We start from the raw sequence: 15,492 nt of genomic DNA, 5'->3' as shown, positions 1-15,492 counted from the left end.
ATAAAATAATTAGTTTTTGGGTTCATGGGATGAAAATTGGTTTTTTTTGAGTTGCATGAACTCAATTTGTTAAAACTTGAGTTGCCATATCTTTGAAAACTGTTGTCAGTATAAAAAAATTTATTGATATCCTTTGACTTATGTAAGACTACTTATATACCTCTTTATGAGTAGACGCATGCAAGATTATTTTATGCTTTGTGAAAAGTAGTTTTAGCTCTCACAGGAACCAACACGTACCAGTCTTACCTGCTTAACAAATGTTTATAGTTCACGAAACATTTTGTTACCTGCTTCTTATAAATATTAAGCTCAATATAACCGCGAATTGCCTCGCACGTCATCTAGTCAAATTACGAAGTTAAACTAAAATAATCTTAGCGCAAAAAGCCAAATGTCTCTTATCTTCAAACTCTGAAAAAAACCTCAATGAATTTTAGATTGAAACTATTCATGCCATCGAATGAGCAGCTGAAAATCACCTGGCTACTTACCGTATTTTTCGGCTCTTTAATTGTGTTCCAGTTATGGCTTGACAAAGCAGTTAGGCCGACGTTTCAACCGGCTGATAAAAGCCTGCCTCGTGCAAAACAAGTAAGTTCAATAAATAGCGAAGAGCATATTATTATCGCAAGTATCAATTTTTCAAGGAATATCTGAAGTACTCCGGCTGTTAGCTTCTATTCCAATCCAGTTCATAGTTTTCATCACATTTTAGCCTCCAGTGAAAATAACATACTATCAGCTCCAGGTATACTTTTATGTGCAAATTGAAACGTAACTGACAAGTTTTCAAGAAAATATTTTGAAGGTAGCTTAGTAAAATCTCGCAGGTATTTTTATAGATGTTCTAAGCAAGTAACTACAGCAAAACTGGGCTCTTTTTCCTTCGCCGCATGCAAATTTTTACTAATAAAATTTTGCTCAAATTGTCCGGTTGTTACAAAAATTGGCATGAAGGTTGACTAAGTCATAACAATCATATTTGATTTTCATGTTTTACCTTGAAAAGACCCCCGTTACACCATAAAAATGATATTATGTGAGGTTGGGGGGTGGGGTTATTGACAGAGGGAAAAGAGCCCAAAACTGGAGATACCGATTTATGAAGAATCAAAGATCATTGGCGGGATTTGTTGATGGTTTTTCCAGATGCCGTCAAAAATGTATTTTAAGTAGCTACTTCGTAGTAAAATTGCTCTAAAGCTTTTGATATTTTTTAGTGAAAAAAAGTATAATTTTAATATTTTTGTTTTAAATTTTGCTTTGTAGTAAGATCATTCTTAAGCCTATGGTACTTTTTGCAAGTATGCGCAGCACAAAAGATCACAATTACATATACTTAGAAGGCTGTTCGTATCAGGAAGCCTTGGTTATTCCGACTGTCTTTTATTTTTTTAAAAGCTTTTGGTGAAATTTTCCAAACAACATCCAAAATGTATTGTATAACTTTAAGTGATCAGACTACTTTGTCAAATTATTGGACCACGTTTTGAATTTTTGAGGTAATTCTGATTTTCAAGCTGCAACTAATTAAAAACGATTTATTCCTTAAAATTTCACGTTTACCTTTTTGTCGGCATTTTATATGTAATTTTTTAAAGTTGAATTGAATATCAGAGATGCTGAAATAATATTTATTTCGAAATTCAAGGCCTGGAAAATAAACTGAAGTCTCTGGAAGCGTAATAATTTGGTTTGCTTTTTTGACAATTCAATTACAATTTTGAATACTCGTTTGCTATTTCACATCTGTTTCACTGTCTCAAGGTACAAATTATTTCAGAAAAGTAATAAATATAAACTACAAGAATTCAAGAGGAAGGACAAAATGATATAATTAATTAGATAAGCAAGGGTGTTTCCATTTAATTTTGAAAAAATTCTGAGCCGGATAATTTCAACACATTAGTAGAAAAGTTGAAACTTCACTTGCAAAGAAAAATCTCAATGGGGCCAAAATGGCAATTTGAAACCCCTTAATTTTGCAAAATAAACGATACCATGAAAAAAGTATTGAAAATTGAGGTCAAGGCATTCATAAACAGATAGTACAGAAAATTATGACAAGCACGATTGATTAAAATTGAGATCAGTCGGAAAAAAACTAACCCTAACACCAATATTCTGTTTCTCCTTCAGAAAAGTCTGAACTAAACTTTTGAAAAACGCAGTGTGCCAGAGGGGAAAAACTGAAGGCTGTTGAAAACCGCGAAGGAACTTAATACTTATTCAAGATTAGTCACTAACAATATTTAACCAAAAAAAAAAACTTTTGATAACCCTTACAAAGTTAGGAGGAATAACGTATGATGTCAAATATAACATTATCAAAAACAACGGTACAGAGGTAAACGCTTTGAAATATTTGTTTTATAAAAAAAAGCTGACAAATAATCCAAACCATCTGTATGTATGTTTGTTTCTTACTTTTTGGATAACTTTATATAGTTTTTACTCTTATAAACCTACAGCTGATGAAGTAAATTCGAATTTTAGGTGCTTCAAAACTTTGTAAGCTCAAAATTGATCCATTTGAAAATAGAATAATTACAATTTTGGGGGTAAATTTTCTCGACACCTTCCTTCAACTTTGAGTGCTCAAACCAACACTTCTCTCACTTGCTTGTCCTTTGCCACAAGACTTTACATCTCTACAGAAATACTGAAGCCATCAATTGGGCAATTCCTTTTAATTCTGTGTCCTAATTTTTTCCAATTGAAACAACTTTCATAGGGTTGGCTGTAATATTACCCACTCCGATATTTCAGTGTTCTTCGGTTTTTTCAATTGTTTTGCCAGTTTAAAAGTTTTAGCGATAAAATTATTTTAGATTGACTTAAAAGCCTCAAATTGTACAATTGATTAGAAAAATTTGTTGCCAGCATTATGAGAGCATTGTGCTAATTTGTCAAACTTTTTATCGCAAAAAAACGCTTGCGACTAGCAAACCTTATCATTCCGAAATCCTAATTTTTCCACATAAAAAGTTTCTTCCTGGGGTTGGCTGTATCTTTACCCACTCTGATATTGTCCCAGAAACTGGTTTAGACTTTTTAGAACTGTGTTCACGGGCCAGTTGTAAGAGTGTCCTGCAATTGCCACTGGCGGAAGCCCGCTTAAGCTTCTCAGCTATCTCAATCCAGTAATTTTCGGGGTCCCTCATGACGCTGCACCGAACCTTACGTGCCAACTCTCGCGCTCTGGTGCTGCGCCACGTATGCGAGCTGGACGCATCTTGATCTTGAGTTGAAATTTGAACTCCACAACTGGGATAACTGGCTGAAAGCAGCCCAGGCCAGATTTGTGCGCCTGAGTATGTCAGTCCCAGTAGAACCGTCTGGGGTAATCTGACTACCTAGGTAGCAGAATTCGTTAACGGTGTCGATTCCCATTCCATTTATGTCGATTGTACCGGATATATCAGCGGTTTTGATGAGCTTCGTTTTCTCGCATTTTTTATGGCGCCAGATCTTTGCTGCCTCGTCTGGCAGAGAGATCATCCGACTGAGATTTTCTACGGGGTCTGCAATAATGGTGATATCATCGCGAAGGCAAAGTTTTCAATTGTATCTTCTGATGGCCAGGTCACAACGCCGAGGTCGTGTGATTCCACGGTTTTGAGTGTATGGTTTACCGCAAGAAGGAAAAGATTGGTCTTCTGAAGGCCAGTGTCTTCGTACTCCAAGCCGATATTCATAGACTTGACGTATTCTATATGAATTGCCTTCGTATAGTCACCAAAATGATGTTGCAAAACCGGGTATCCAACACCGAAGTCCTGCGAAAGAGTGATCAAGTAGAGATGTTCTCACAGGCCATCTGGGGCAGACCTGGGGCATGTTCTCCGCATGGATTCCTGTCAATACTCCATGACCCTATTCATGACCAAACCAGATCCATTCTGGAAGAGACCGCCGAGTGGAGATAAAACTTTTTTACTTGAGTATCATGAAGAAAAAAGCAGAAAAACTAATGAAACCGCTCAATGTTTCATGCCGCGTCTTGAAAGATTCCCTGGAAACCATTGCCAGCGATCGAAACCAGTGGCGGGCGGTTCTACGTGGGTGACGCGAGGTGGAAAAAGCGACTGAACAAAGAAACACTCCGATATGGCATGTTTTTCTGGTTTGTAGTTTTTTGTGGGATAAATTTATAATAAGTGGACGTAAAAGCCTCAAACAGTGTGCTTAATCAGAGAAAAAATTGTTATTTTTTTGAAAATTTTTTATAAAAATTTTATCGGAACATTTTGTGAGGCCCATCGGGTGCTCGCTTAAGTTTTGCTGGTTTTCTTATCGCCTCTGAATTTTTGAGCTGATGCTTATTTAACTTTCACTTGCACTATTTGGCCTTTTTTCACAAATTGATTCAATAAAAATCAACAAAACACATTGAAAATTCTGAAAGGTCCTTTTTTCAGATTTATTGTGATTTTAATTTCACTTAGTAGCTTTCGTCTCATTTTCTGTCGGTTACTTTGCCAGGCTATGTTTGTTTTGTAAATAATGCGAAACTCCCTTTCGTCTGGGTAGATTTTGCTCTGCAATTCGCTCTGCAATTCGCTCTGCAATTTGCTCTGCAATTCGCTCTGCTCTTAAGTTCCTTGCCCATTCAATTATGACTGCCTCATTTCTGAATTTCTGAATTTTTTCTTTGTTTGACTAAAACTAACCTTGATTTTTTATTTAGTTTATGCTGTCTCAATTGCTAAATTCTACACAAAACTTCAAACTGGATGATTTTTTTCGGAAACGAAAGCTGATAAAAGAAACATGTTTTTGTCGTAAGTAACCCAATATGGTTTTCAGCGGACAAGTGTATCAAATACAGACTATCAGTATGATCACGCAAAGTCAAACAGGTGCCGTGTCCTTTTCCCTAGACGACAAGGTGCTGCACTTAATGTGGACCACTTCACAGACTGGTCCAGAATTGAGTTGTTTGATCCGTCAGCCAAGAGTGAAAAAGAAGCAAAGTCAGTTGATGCAATTTACAAAGAGAGAAGAGAAAATTTGAAAATAAGGTGTAATCACATTAACAGGTAAGTATTTTTTTCGCCGTGACTTTTTTCGAATTTGTACAAATTAAACATATCTCGCAAGAATGATAAAACCTCATACGAAAATGAGATCTGAATTGAGAGTTTTATTAGAAATTAAGTGCGTATGTAAGGTTTTTGTGCTGTAATTTACCTTTACAGCCTGTGAATTTTAGCCGTTTTTTGACAGACTATTGAAATATTAACCCCTCAAGATGTGAAATACACTAGAAAGTTGCACAAGTCCTATGTTTTCATAGCTGAATTGACGCTGTTTGAAAATTTATTCATAGCAGAATTAAAGTTTTAAATCAATTTGAACCTGAGCAAACTAGCAACAAGACTGCTCGTATATCAGGGCAAAGCCCTGAATGTTTCGACTGTCCTTTAATTAATATCGAATAGTTTGTGAGAAAAGAAAGTTAAAAATAAAAAAAATCTAAAAAAAAGTTTTGGTCATGTCAAGTTAAATTAAATCGACACTGCATAATTTTAGAAGGAGAGTGCGCGCCAAAAAAAATCGTTTTTTTGGTCGACAAATTTTGAAAAGTGCCCAAAATCTGCGTTTTTGACCTGATTTTGTTTTCAAAACATTGCCTGCGGCGCAGAAAATTTGTTAAAAAAGGGACTTTCTAGAGTTCTGGGAGCGTTCGGAAAATCAATTTGGCTGACTTAAAAAAAACTCGACAAGAAAATCATAGATCCGCCCCAGCATCGAAAATCGATAAAGCGTTAACTAAAATCTATGATAATGCAAAACGATCAAAATTTTTACTGCACTGATGTTGTTTTTTCTTTTCTCGATAAATTAATTTAAAATAAAACTAACACAAGAAATTTCAACCCCATAGAGCTGCAAACGAGTTGCTTTGTAGGTTGAAACTCATTTTCAATTTTACTCCGATAAGTTACAATCATTTGATGTGAGTAATTCGTGTTCATTTTTCTATAAAATGGCATTGCAAAAACTTAATAGTTTGAATTGACTGAGTTATAAAATGATAAATTATTGACAGAGTAGAGCATCATGGATTTGTTTTGTTGCGATTGAGCCATTTTTTCCCTTGTTTTTCTTGTAATTCAGTCATCTGTTTTAGGGAACGGCAACCTGGTCACGTGACGGAGGGTGCACATGAGTCATCACATAGCACTCCCCCCGATAGGTTCTGTTTAACTATGTCTTTAAAATGTTGATTATTAAGTCTTAATTGTCTTGTGTTTTGAAGAAGCCAATTTATCAGCAATCAAAATCCAACAAATCATGACAACTTTTTGTTCCGACTTTTTGTTCCGCTCGGGGTGGGTTTTTTTCTTCAGACAAACTTCGACTTTTTAACTAGCCATTTTGACGGAATTTTTTTATATCATTCGAAATGTATTGTTGTCCTGAGCTCAAACTTGAAAAGATATTTCACCTGTAATCATTTTTGGTAAAGTTATGGGGGTTTAAAGATTGCCAATTTGGCCAATTTTGGAAAATTAACGCGCGATATATTTCGCGCTATTAACGCGTAAGCTGAGATTTAATCCGTCTTAGAAATCTTTCTAAATTGGTTGGAGGAAGCTTATTTGCCATAATTGATATGTTACAAGGAGCGAAATCTATCACTTTGCACTTTATATGGCGTGTGGGGGAGTGATTTTCAAAACAAAATCTCAAATTTAAATTTTTTTTATTTTGTTTTATTACATTTGATTTTATCATGGTATTTTTTGCTCTATATACCTCAAAAGGCAGTCGGAACATTGAGGGCTTCGTCCTGATACGATTGTTACCATTTTACCGCTCATGGCGATTCATAAGAGACAATTCATGTCGTGAATAGGTTCGCCCTGTTCCCCCACTCCAGCACCCTCTACTGTGCAGTGGCAAAGTGTGGCAATACTGCGTGGACTGCTCTGCTGACGGGCCTGGAGACCAACAGGGTGCCATACATGCCCAGGGGCCCCCAGGGACTCTGTGAGTAATTGTTCCGACCTTTGAAGTTTTTGGTTTTTCGTCTCATTTCGAGCGAGCAGGCTTAAAATAGCTTATTGATGCTTAGATCAAGCCGTGAAAACTTATTTTTAGTCGAGTAACTTTATTTTTTGGATTTTTTAGCAAAAATTTGGATATCAAAAATTTCAAAAATTCAAAAATTTTCTAAATTTTTATAACGCTTTTTTGTTTTTCTAATCACTTCTTCAAAAACTGTTGTCCAATTTGCTTAATATCTATTTCCAGTTTCCATTTATAAGACTATGGTCCGAACATTCTGTGCTATTTGCACAGTAACCACCTATACTTGCTTCTAATACATTTATTTTTTAAGACATCGTCTTCTTGATCAAAACCCTAGCCGAATTTTTTATTTCCACATAATAGTTATCATCACCCAGGCGGAACAAACACATGTACACCAAACCACACACGTGAGGTTAAGTAGAAAAACAATTTCCACTTAAATCTCTTCTTAATTTTCACTCAATTTTGCATTTAAATATAGTCTTGATTTAAGAGTTCACTAATAGTAAATTCATCTTGATTTCAGATGCCAACCCTCATCGACTAAAATTTAGCAATGAGTCGGTTAGAAATATTGCCAGAAAAGTCAAGACAAGACTGATTGTAGTTCGACACCCTGTCAACCGACTAATCTCGGGTTTCAAGGACATCATAATAAGAGAAAACCATAGAAATGAATCAGATATGGCAATTTTCACAGACCAAGTGTGGAAAAGGCAGCATGAAAAGAACATATCTGCGCTGGAGTCTTATATGAGGCAAAGTTTGATGATGGACGATCGTCATTTTTGGACTTACGAGCAGAGCTGCTCGCCTTGTGACATTGACTATAACGTGATCGTAAAACTTGATGACGCTACTGAAACAAACCGCTTCTTTAAACAATCGGCTCATGTTTCGGAGCACAGAAAAATGATTTACTCATTGATCGATAATCCGACAGCAAACGTGAATCGAAAAAAAGAAAGGAAAAGTAAATTGAAGGAATACTTGCAACAAATGAATCCCAAAACTGTTATAGACTTTTTAAATCATTATAGAAATGATTTCGAACTTTTTGGTTATAAATTATATTTATGTTAGAAAAAATTTTAATGTTCTTAAAACCTGAATTTTCTATTTTTTTTATATCGTTGAGAACAAGAGTTTGATCTTTCGAGAAGTCTTGTCCAAAATTCAGAACATGACATTTTTTATGTACAGCTTGAGGACACTATTTTATTACAAAAGTTATGTACTCTTCCGTTCTTGCTTACATTATTGAAGTACTGTTTATCGCTAACCATCCAATCGAAATAAGAGTCAAAAAAGAAACCACATAAAAACCATTTAAACTGCGAAAAAACTTCATCCCGCTAAAGAAAACTCCAATTATTTCTAAGTTTTTTTAAAATCAAAACTAAGAATGTTTTCACCCCGTTGTGGGTTTAAGAAGATCGGAGTCGGAGACCTCCTTCTCGAGGATTCGACCCCTGCCGAATCAACAGGTCCCCCATTTTGTACTGTTTTGAGACAACCGTTTTCAGCTGACTGGCCACGAAACGTTTCTCTAGGCTCCTTGGGTGCCAATATATACTAACTTTGAAGGAGAGCGCGCACTGAGAAAATTGCAAATTTTGTGGTCAAAAATTTCCAAACAATACAAACATTTCTTGTTTGTAGATGATGGTGATCTAAAGACTAATGATGAAACATTTTTAAAAAAATGGTTAGTTTGTTTTGAATTTGCTAGTGTTAAATTATTTAAATTATACTTACCTAATTATCGGGGAGGAAGCCATGAGGGAAGATATCAAGAATTGAATCTGATGTGGTTAGTAATTTTGCTAATAAGCGAATGATGTTTTTAGTTTCGAGTAGTGGCCAAAGCAATTGAAGTGCTTTTATGGCGTTTAGTTCTTCAGTGCCAACAGAAAACTCGTGATTGGTGTGCTGAATGGGGTTAAAAAGCTTGTGATTATATTTAGTATTGTGAATGAATTCTAATATTAGGATTTCTATAGGTTGAATATATTCATGCGGGACAAAAAGAGGTCGGGATTCTTCCACATTAAAGGTCTTGGTGAGTGGACAAAATACATACATTTGGGTTATTGGGTCGTAATTTCTGAGGATGCCTTAGAAGTTAGTGTTTTTAATACAGTATGTGAAATTTAAGAAAAATTGTGAAGTGTACTTTGAATTAATAAACTGAAAACGATGGTGGGGTTGCCGTGAAGGTGTTTGTAAATTAAAATGACTTTGAATGAATCTATAATATGTGTAGGTATGCGTTTGTTTAGTTCGCAACATGATGTCGTGTGAACAGTGCAGATCTATTTCTTTTGGAGTGAGGAAGTGAAAGGTTAGTGAAACGTATCGTAAAATGATTCATAAGCTTGGATGTCAATTAGTGCTTTGGAAATTATGTGGTCGTGTTTTTTATCGAGTGAGCTTAGTGTAAAGATGTAGGGTATTTGGATGAAAAAATTTTCGGTTAGTTGTGGGTAAGCGAACTTATCTTCGTCTAGAAATTGGTCTTGGTTAGGTCTGATGATGTTGCGATCAAAGTATTCAAAACAATAATCATTAGCTCGGGGTGCAGTGAAACATTTTAGTAGCTTTTTATATCCTACGTGCGTAAATTGTCTAGGTGTTAGTGCTGTTGTTAGTCTAAAAAAGTTAAGTTCACTTTTTTCTATTTCGTGAGGTGGGTTATTTAGTGGTTTACAAAGTGGATTTGAGAAATAATAAAATGATGTCCAGTGAAGTGTAGTGATTAGTACATGCTCATCGACATAGTGGGGTTGTTCAGTGTGAGGGTTGGAATGACTAATGGTATATCGGGGGAAGAGGGGTAGGGAAGTTTGGAGAAAGGCTGGAGTATTAGTATGGTCATGGTGGTTTTCCCAATCGCGGTTTGTTCCGAGTTTGGAGGAAATCGGGTGGTTACGAAATTTTCTTTTGAACGTTCTATATGCACGGTTAGTTGTGGATGATGAGTGGGTTGATGTTGAGGGTTGATCTAAAGAAGGGGTATAATCTGAAGAGGGCGTAGGAGTTGGTGGATTTGATGATGTTATGTTTGATGATAATTGGTGAACGGTTAGAGTGTGAGCATGTTGTATTTGTCGTTGAAGTGTTATTAGATTACCTAGTTCTTGTGAAATTTGTGCGGTTTCTGGGGAATTGTTGTTGGAACGCTCATTGATTAGGGGGCAGTATGTCGGAGTTACTTGGGAAATATGAGAGAGGGTAAAGGGGGAATCAATTTTGGATTGGGAGTGAATGGGTCGAAAGGGGGTATGAGAAAATGTTGATGGGCTGGGTTTGGAGTTAGCGAATTCGTCTGGGGTTTCTATGTCTGAATCATTATATTGGGAAATTGTAATAAAAACGGTGATATCTGAGTTAGCGTCAAAATCCATGCCGGATGATGTGTTAATATGGGGTGACTCAGGTGGCTGGAAAGCAAAAAATGGGATGATGCGAATTTGGTTTTGGAGATTGGCTGGATGGAAAATTGAACGGTGAAGGGACCCAATTGTCGGCTCATCGTAGGCTAAAAAAATGATTGTTCTGAGATAGAAACTTGGTTGTATGTAGTTGTTCGATTATTTGTTCATGTGTATCGTCATTTTGAGATTGTTGTGTTACAATGTGATGAATTGGACTTTGTATATGATTTGGTCTTGAATTTGCGATGTTTACTAGTGCTAAATTTCTGAAGTTCCGTGGTACTAGTGATAGTGGATGGTTACGATTTAAACTTGGTAGTTGTGGTGCTGTAGGTAATGTATTTTTGTTATTGTGTGATTCGTCATATGTGTTTGGTGTAGTTGATAATTTTGTATTGTATTCTTTTATTTGTGCATCTAAAAGTATTTTTATTTATAGATGTGGAAAATGTTCCGAAAAATCCTGCAAAAAGTAAGCGTGCTACGCTCGCTTGTCTATTGACCTGTGTGTGGATTGCGCATGTGTTATAAATGCCTTTTAAAAAAGAAAACATAATGCCATTAAAAATAAACATTGCGTATACTATAGTCAATTTTTCTAAGATATAAGATGGCCATATTATATCTACAATATGGCTATAGAAAGGCTAAAAGTTCGTTTTTGAACTGTACAAAACTAAAACTAATGATTGGTGATATATCTTGTGGGCGATATTTTTCGCTGTTTAGATAAATGTAATCTTTTTTGTCTTTAAAATATCCGCTGTAATCTTAAGCGTAAATGTCTAAAAATCCTGCTGTTTCTGCAAATTTTCGTAAATTTTGATCTTTTGATTGTCGTTTTATAGTGTCCATCTTTGTAAGTAGTTCATGAAATTGTTGTGTACGTATGTGGTGTTGTATGTCGGATTTAGAATAGATGCCTATCGATTGTAAATCGATATTTGGGTTTCGGGCTATAGCTCTAATGCTTTCGGGTGAAAACTTTTTTTAATGGTGGCATTAATGTTGGATATGGTGTAAGTAGATAGTTTTTATCTTCATCGGGATTCAATTGTAAAACGTTGTGGCTATTTTTTGATCCACATGGTACTGCTGTATCCCAAAAATTTGTTCTTCTTGAGAGTGTATCAATAAAATATACTTTATTTTGTATAATATTGGGATTCTTTTGTAACACCGTTTATCTTCAAAAACGTATAAAGGTAGTACTTTTTTGGTACAAGTGTAATACCATAAGATGTTTCCTTCATAATCAATGAAATTTGATCAATTTCCGGATAAAAAATATTTTTAGAACTGCTAGTGCTAGTGACTGTAGAATTTGTGTTCTTTCAAGTTCACATAGTTGGTGTAGTGTTTCTAATTCTGAAAGTGACATTTCTTGAAAAATTCTGCTCATTGTGTAGTTTAATTTCATATCTAAATGCATATCATAGTGAATTGCCCCAAAATGTGTGCTGTTCATTAGTGATAGTTCTTGTAATCGTGTACTTTCTGTGTCTTGTGGTTTTAATTTTCCACCGATTCGTCCTGTGCTTTTCTGAAAAATTACTGAAACGTAGGGATTTTCGTCAGTAAATGAGTGAGATGTGGACATCGGGATTACGATTAAATGTCCTGTATTCATGTCGAAACCATTTTCGTATTCGACAAGAATTTCTGAATACTGTGTTTTATAAATTGGCTTGTTGTATTTACATGCAAGTTCTGTTTCTGGGTATATTTGAAATCGTGTTAATTTGTTTTTCTATTTTGTGGATGTTTTTAAATTATTGGTTTTTAGTTCTTATTTGGTTAGGTTTTACATCTTCATATGGAATTGATTCGATAAAATATTTTTGGTGAATTTTGATCATTCTAGCGTGTATTTTTGCTACTTGAAAAACTGTGCAGGTTTCATCGGGAAACCATACAGTGGTTGCTAGTGTGCGTGTTGTAGGATCGCAAAAACCTTGTTCATTTTTGCAAGGGAGTCTAATTCCTTGGAAAATAAATGTATTGTCTTTTAAGTCATGTGTGATTTGTACTTTTTCGAGTTGTATTTTCCAGTCAAAAAACATTATCTCTTGGCATCCTTTGTTTTTTGTGTCTGCCTCACAATTTGGGGGATTATTTATTCCTATGTGTGGTATCCAAGTTTTATCGTGAAGATCGTATATTAATCTTCCGTGTGCTTCATGGAAGGGGAATTTTGTATCTAGTCTTATGTGACCTTGGTGTTTTTCAAGTTCTGCTTGATGTGCTACATCTGGGAAAACTTGAAAATTTACAAGTGTTCTATTTGTGCCTTCATTTGGTGTTAACTTTAGTCGCTTTAATTCGTTTTTACAGTCTTGAGGGCTGAGATGTAGTAACCTTTCATTATTATTTTGGTAGAAAGATTCGTGGTCCAATCTATTTTTATTTCCGTTTGAAACTTGAGAACAATGTACTCTCTTTTCGGAAAATGTTGCTGTAAAATTGTATCCTGTTACTGTTTTTACTCGGGCTTTTGAGTATAGTGTAGCTATTATATTTGCTGTTTATATAGCTTGTGGTTCGGATTCACATTGGGTGACTTGATTTATAGCATATTTGTGTAGTGTTTTTTGTTCGTTTTCTTCACAATCGTAGTGTGTTACTAATAAATCTTGAGGTCCTGTGCGAGGAGAGGGATTTTGATTTGGTTCAAAAAAAATGAGAAAAAGGAGGTATTGAAATGTGAATATCTTTAGAATATAAATGTGTATGACAATCCTGAGTATGGGTTATAAAAGGTTATGTATCCGATTGTCTTTTTATATATCTGTCGTATTTATACTTTATTTCTGATGTTATAAATGGGGGAGGTAAAGACTGAGCTGAGATATTAGGAGGGTATAATGGCAATGGATGTTGAACAATGTTATTTAGTCTTACTATAAGTTCGAATTTTAGTGTGAGACTGCTTTGTTGTAGTATTTGGATGTTATGCTCTTGTATAACTTTGTGAATATCGTGTCGATATTGCAATCTGTTTAATGCCCAGTTGTGTAATCTATTTTTTTCCTGATGTTGACCAAATAATGGTGCGGGTGCTACAAAGGTATTCCAATCTAATCGTGGTGGTATATTCTGAGATGGATGTTCGTGATATCGTGAATCAGGGTCGGTAGGAAAATTTAGGGGAAACGTTAATGGTGATAATTCGCTTAAAGAAGGTGTTGAGGGAAGGGAAAGTGTTTCGGGTAATGTAGATAGTGTTGTATGGAATGAAATGTCAACTGGGTTGTTTATTAAATTTGGTTCATCGTGAGGGTATTTGTTTGTCACCCAATATGGAGGGCGTTCTGTGGTTGTTGGGTTATTAAAAGGATTTTCTCTAATTTGTTCTGATGTAGGGGTTGAACCTAAGTAATCGGATGGAATATTTTAAGTGTTTTGTTGTGAAGCTGTTGGAGGTGTGTCTGGTTTTGTGCTACTTCATGTTGGTGATCGAGGTATGTTGAATTGAACTCTCGTCTTGAATGTATAATTTGTCTATTTATTTCGAGTGTGTTCTGGTTTTGACTTATGTGTCTTACGCTGTTAAGATCTTGTTGTAGGTGTGGGTATATATTATATGTTGGTTCGTTTTGTGGTTCACTTAAAAGTGCTTGGCGTACAGCTGGTTCTAATGGTTCAGATAATCGTGCGTGTCTTTCTTCAAAAGTATACGGATTTTCTTGAAAAGAAATGCGTGTAGATGAATGGGGTTGTTGGGTACTTGTGGGTGTTGTTGGATTTTCATTGGACGTTGTTGGTGGGGACTGGTGTGGGGGTTGTTGATTAGCAATTTTGAAAAATTTCTTTGAGTGAAGTTTTTTGTGAGGAAAATTTATGTTTGTTCCAGTGTTCTTCAATGAAAAAGAAAAAGAGAATAGTGGCTAATGCAAATGTGATGATTGCTTTTTTAATAAATTTACATATTGTCATAATAAGTGATGTAAAAAAGTGATAAAAATTAAAAAATAGTAGAAAGACATCTGTTCTACTAAATAGATTACGAAACATTTAAACAGTTATGAAATTATCGTACCTGAGGAGGTTATCAAGGATTGTGGAAAGGGATACATAAACTTCAAAGGGTGACTAGAAAAATAAAAAAAGATTGCAAAATATTGTGAAAGGGATGACTAGGGTTTCTATTATATTAGTTTAAAATATTGTAAAAAATTTAAGAAGATTTGAAAATTTTACTAAAAGGTTTGAAAAAATTTATTTGAATTTAACGACTGTTGTTGAGAGAAGCATTTAAGAAGTGATTTGGTTTGTCGAATCTTTTTCAATTTTTTGGGGCTAAATTCGAGTGCGGTCGGATTATCTATTGATTTTATGACAAGTGGGTTGGCTTTTGTCCAGAGTTGTTGAGGGGTTCTTTTGAGGTGTCGGGGAGATCTTTGTAGTTTTGTTTTTTTTTTATGGAATAATTAGGAGTATCCAACAAAAATTCGTATTTTAGGCTAATTGATCATGTGCTCTTTAATCTTTAAGCTAATTTAAAAATTTTGCTTGAGTGTTTTGTGATTGCTAAGTTGGGAAAACTTTCTTGATCTTTTTACTGCTTGATAGGGGAGGGTTGTAAAATTGAGATTATGTTTATTTTAGATGTAATTTTGAGGCCGTTCGCTTTTTTTTGAACTGGATGTCTTGAAGTTATAGTTATAGATAAGTTTAGAGGTTAATATGTGTCGGCTAATAAAGTCGGATTGCTATAAATAAAGTGTCGGGATGATTCTATTGGCTGATTTTGAACTAAATCTGCTCGACTGTTTTTCAGCATGTTATTTTGAAAATGTGTTTTGTTCAAAATAATTAAAAGAAGATGATGGAAAATGACAATGAAAGTTATTTTTTAAATTCAACTTTTTTCAATATTTTAGATTGTGGAATGAAGGTTTTATAATTTTTTCGTGGTTGACTTCTGAGTCGTGATGATTCTCTATTTTCAGATTTTTCTTTTTGATCTTGTAGTAGAATTTTTTTTGTCATTTTTCTATTTTTTCTT

At 34.9% G+C, this 15,492-nt stretch overlaps 1 protein-coding gene across 1 annotated transcript; it reads left to right on the top strand.

Moving 5' to 3' along the window:
• The first annotated feature begins 255 nt into the window (after positions 1–255).
• On the top strand, positions 256–13,621 carry LOC134845007 (carbohydrate sulfotransferase 10-like). Its single transcript, XM_063861838.1, has 5 exons — positions 256–594; positions 4,813–5,045; positions 6,869–7,002; positions 7,574–8,112; positions 13,589–13,621. The coding sequence occupies exons 1-5, from the start codon at positions 430–432 to the stop codon at positions 13,619–13,621; spliced, it is 1,104 nt and encodes a 367-aa protein (XP_063717908.1). The 5' UTR covers positions 256–429.
• Positions 13,622–15,492: the final 1,871 nt, after the last annotated feature.

Source organism: Symsagittifera roscoffensis, chromosome 4 (assembly GCF_963678635.1).
Source record: "Symsagittifera roscoffensis chromosome 4, txSymRosc1.1, whole genome shotgun sequence".
NCBI lineage: Eukaryota > Metazoa > Xenacoelomorpha > Acoela > Convolutidae > Symsagittifera > Symsagittifera roscoffensis.
Note: the sequence above shows the minus strand (reverse complement) of the source record. Positions and strands in the feature narration are given on the sequence as shown.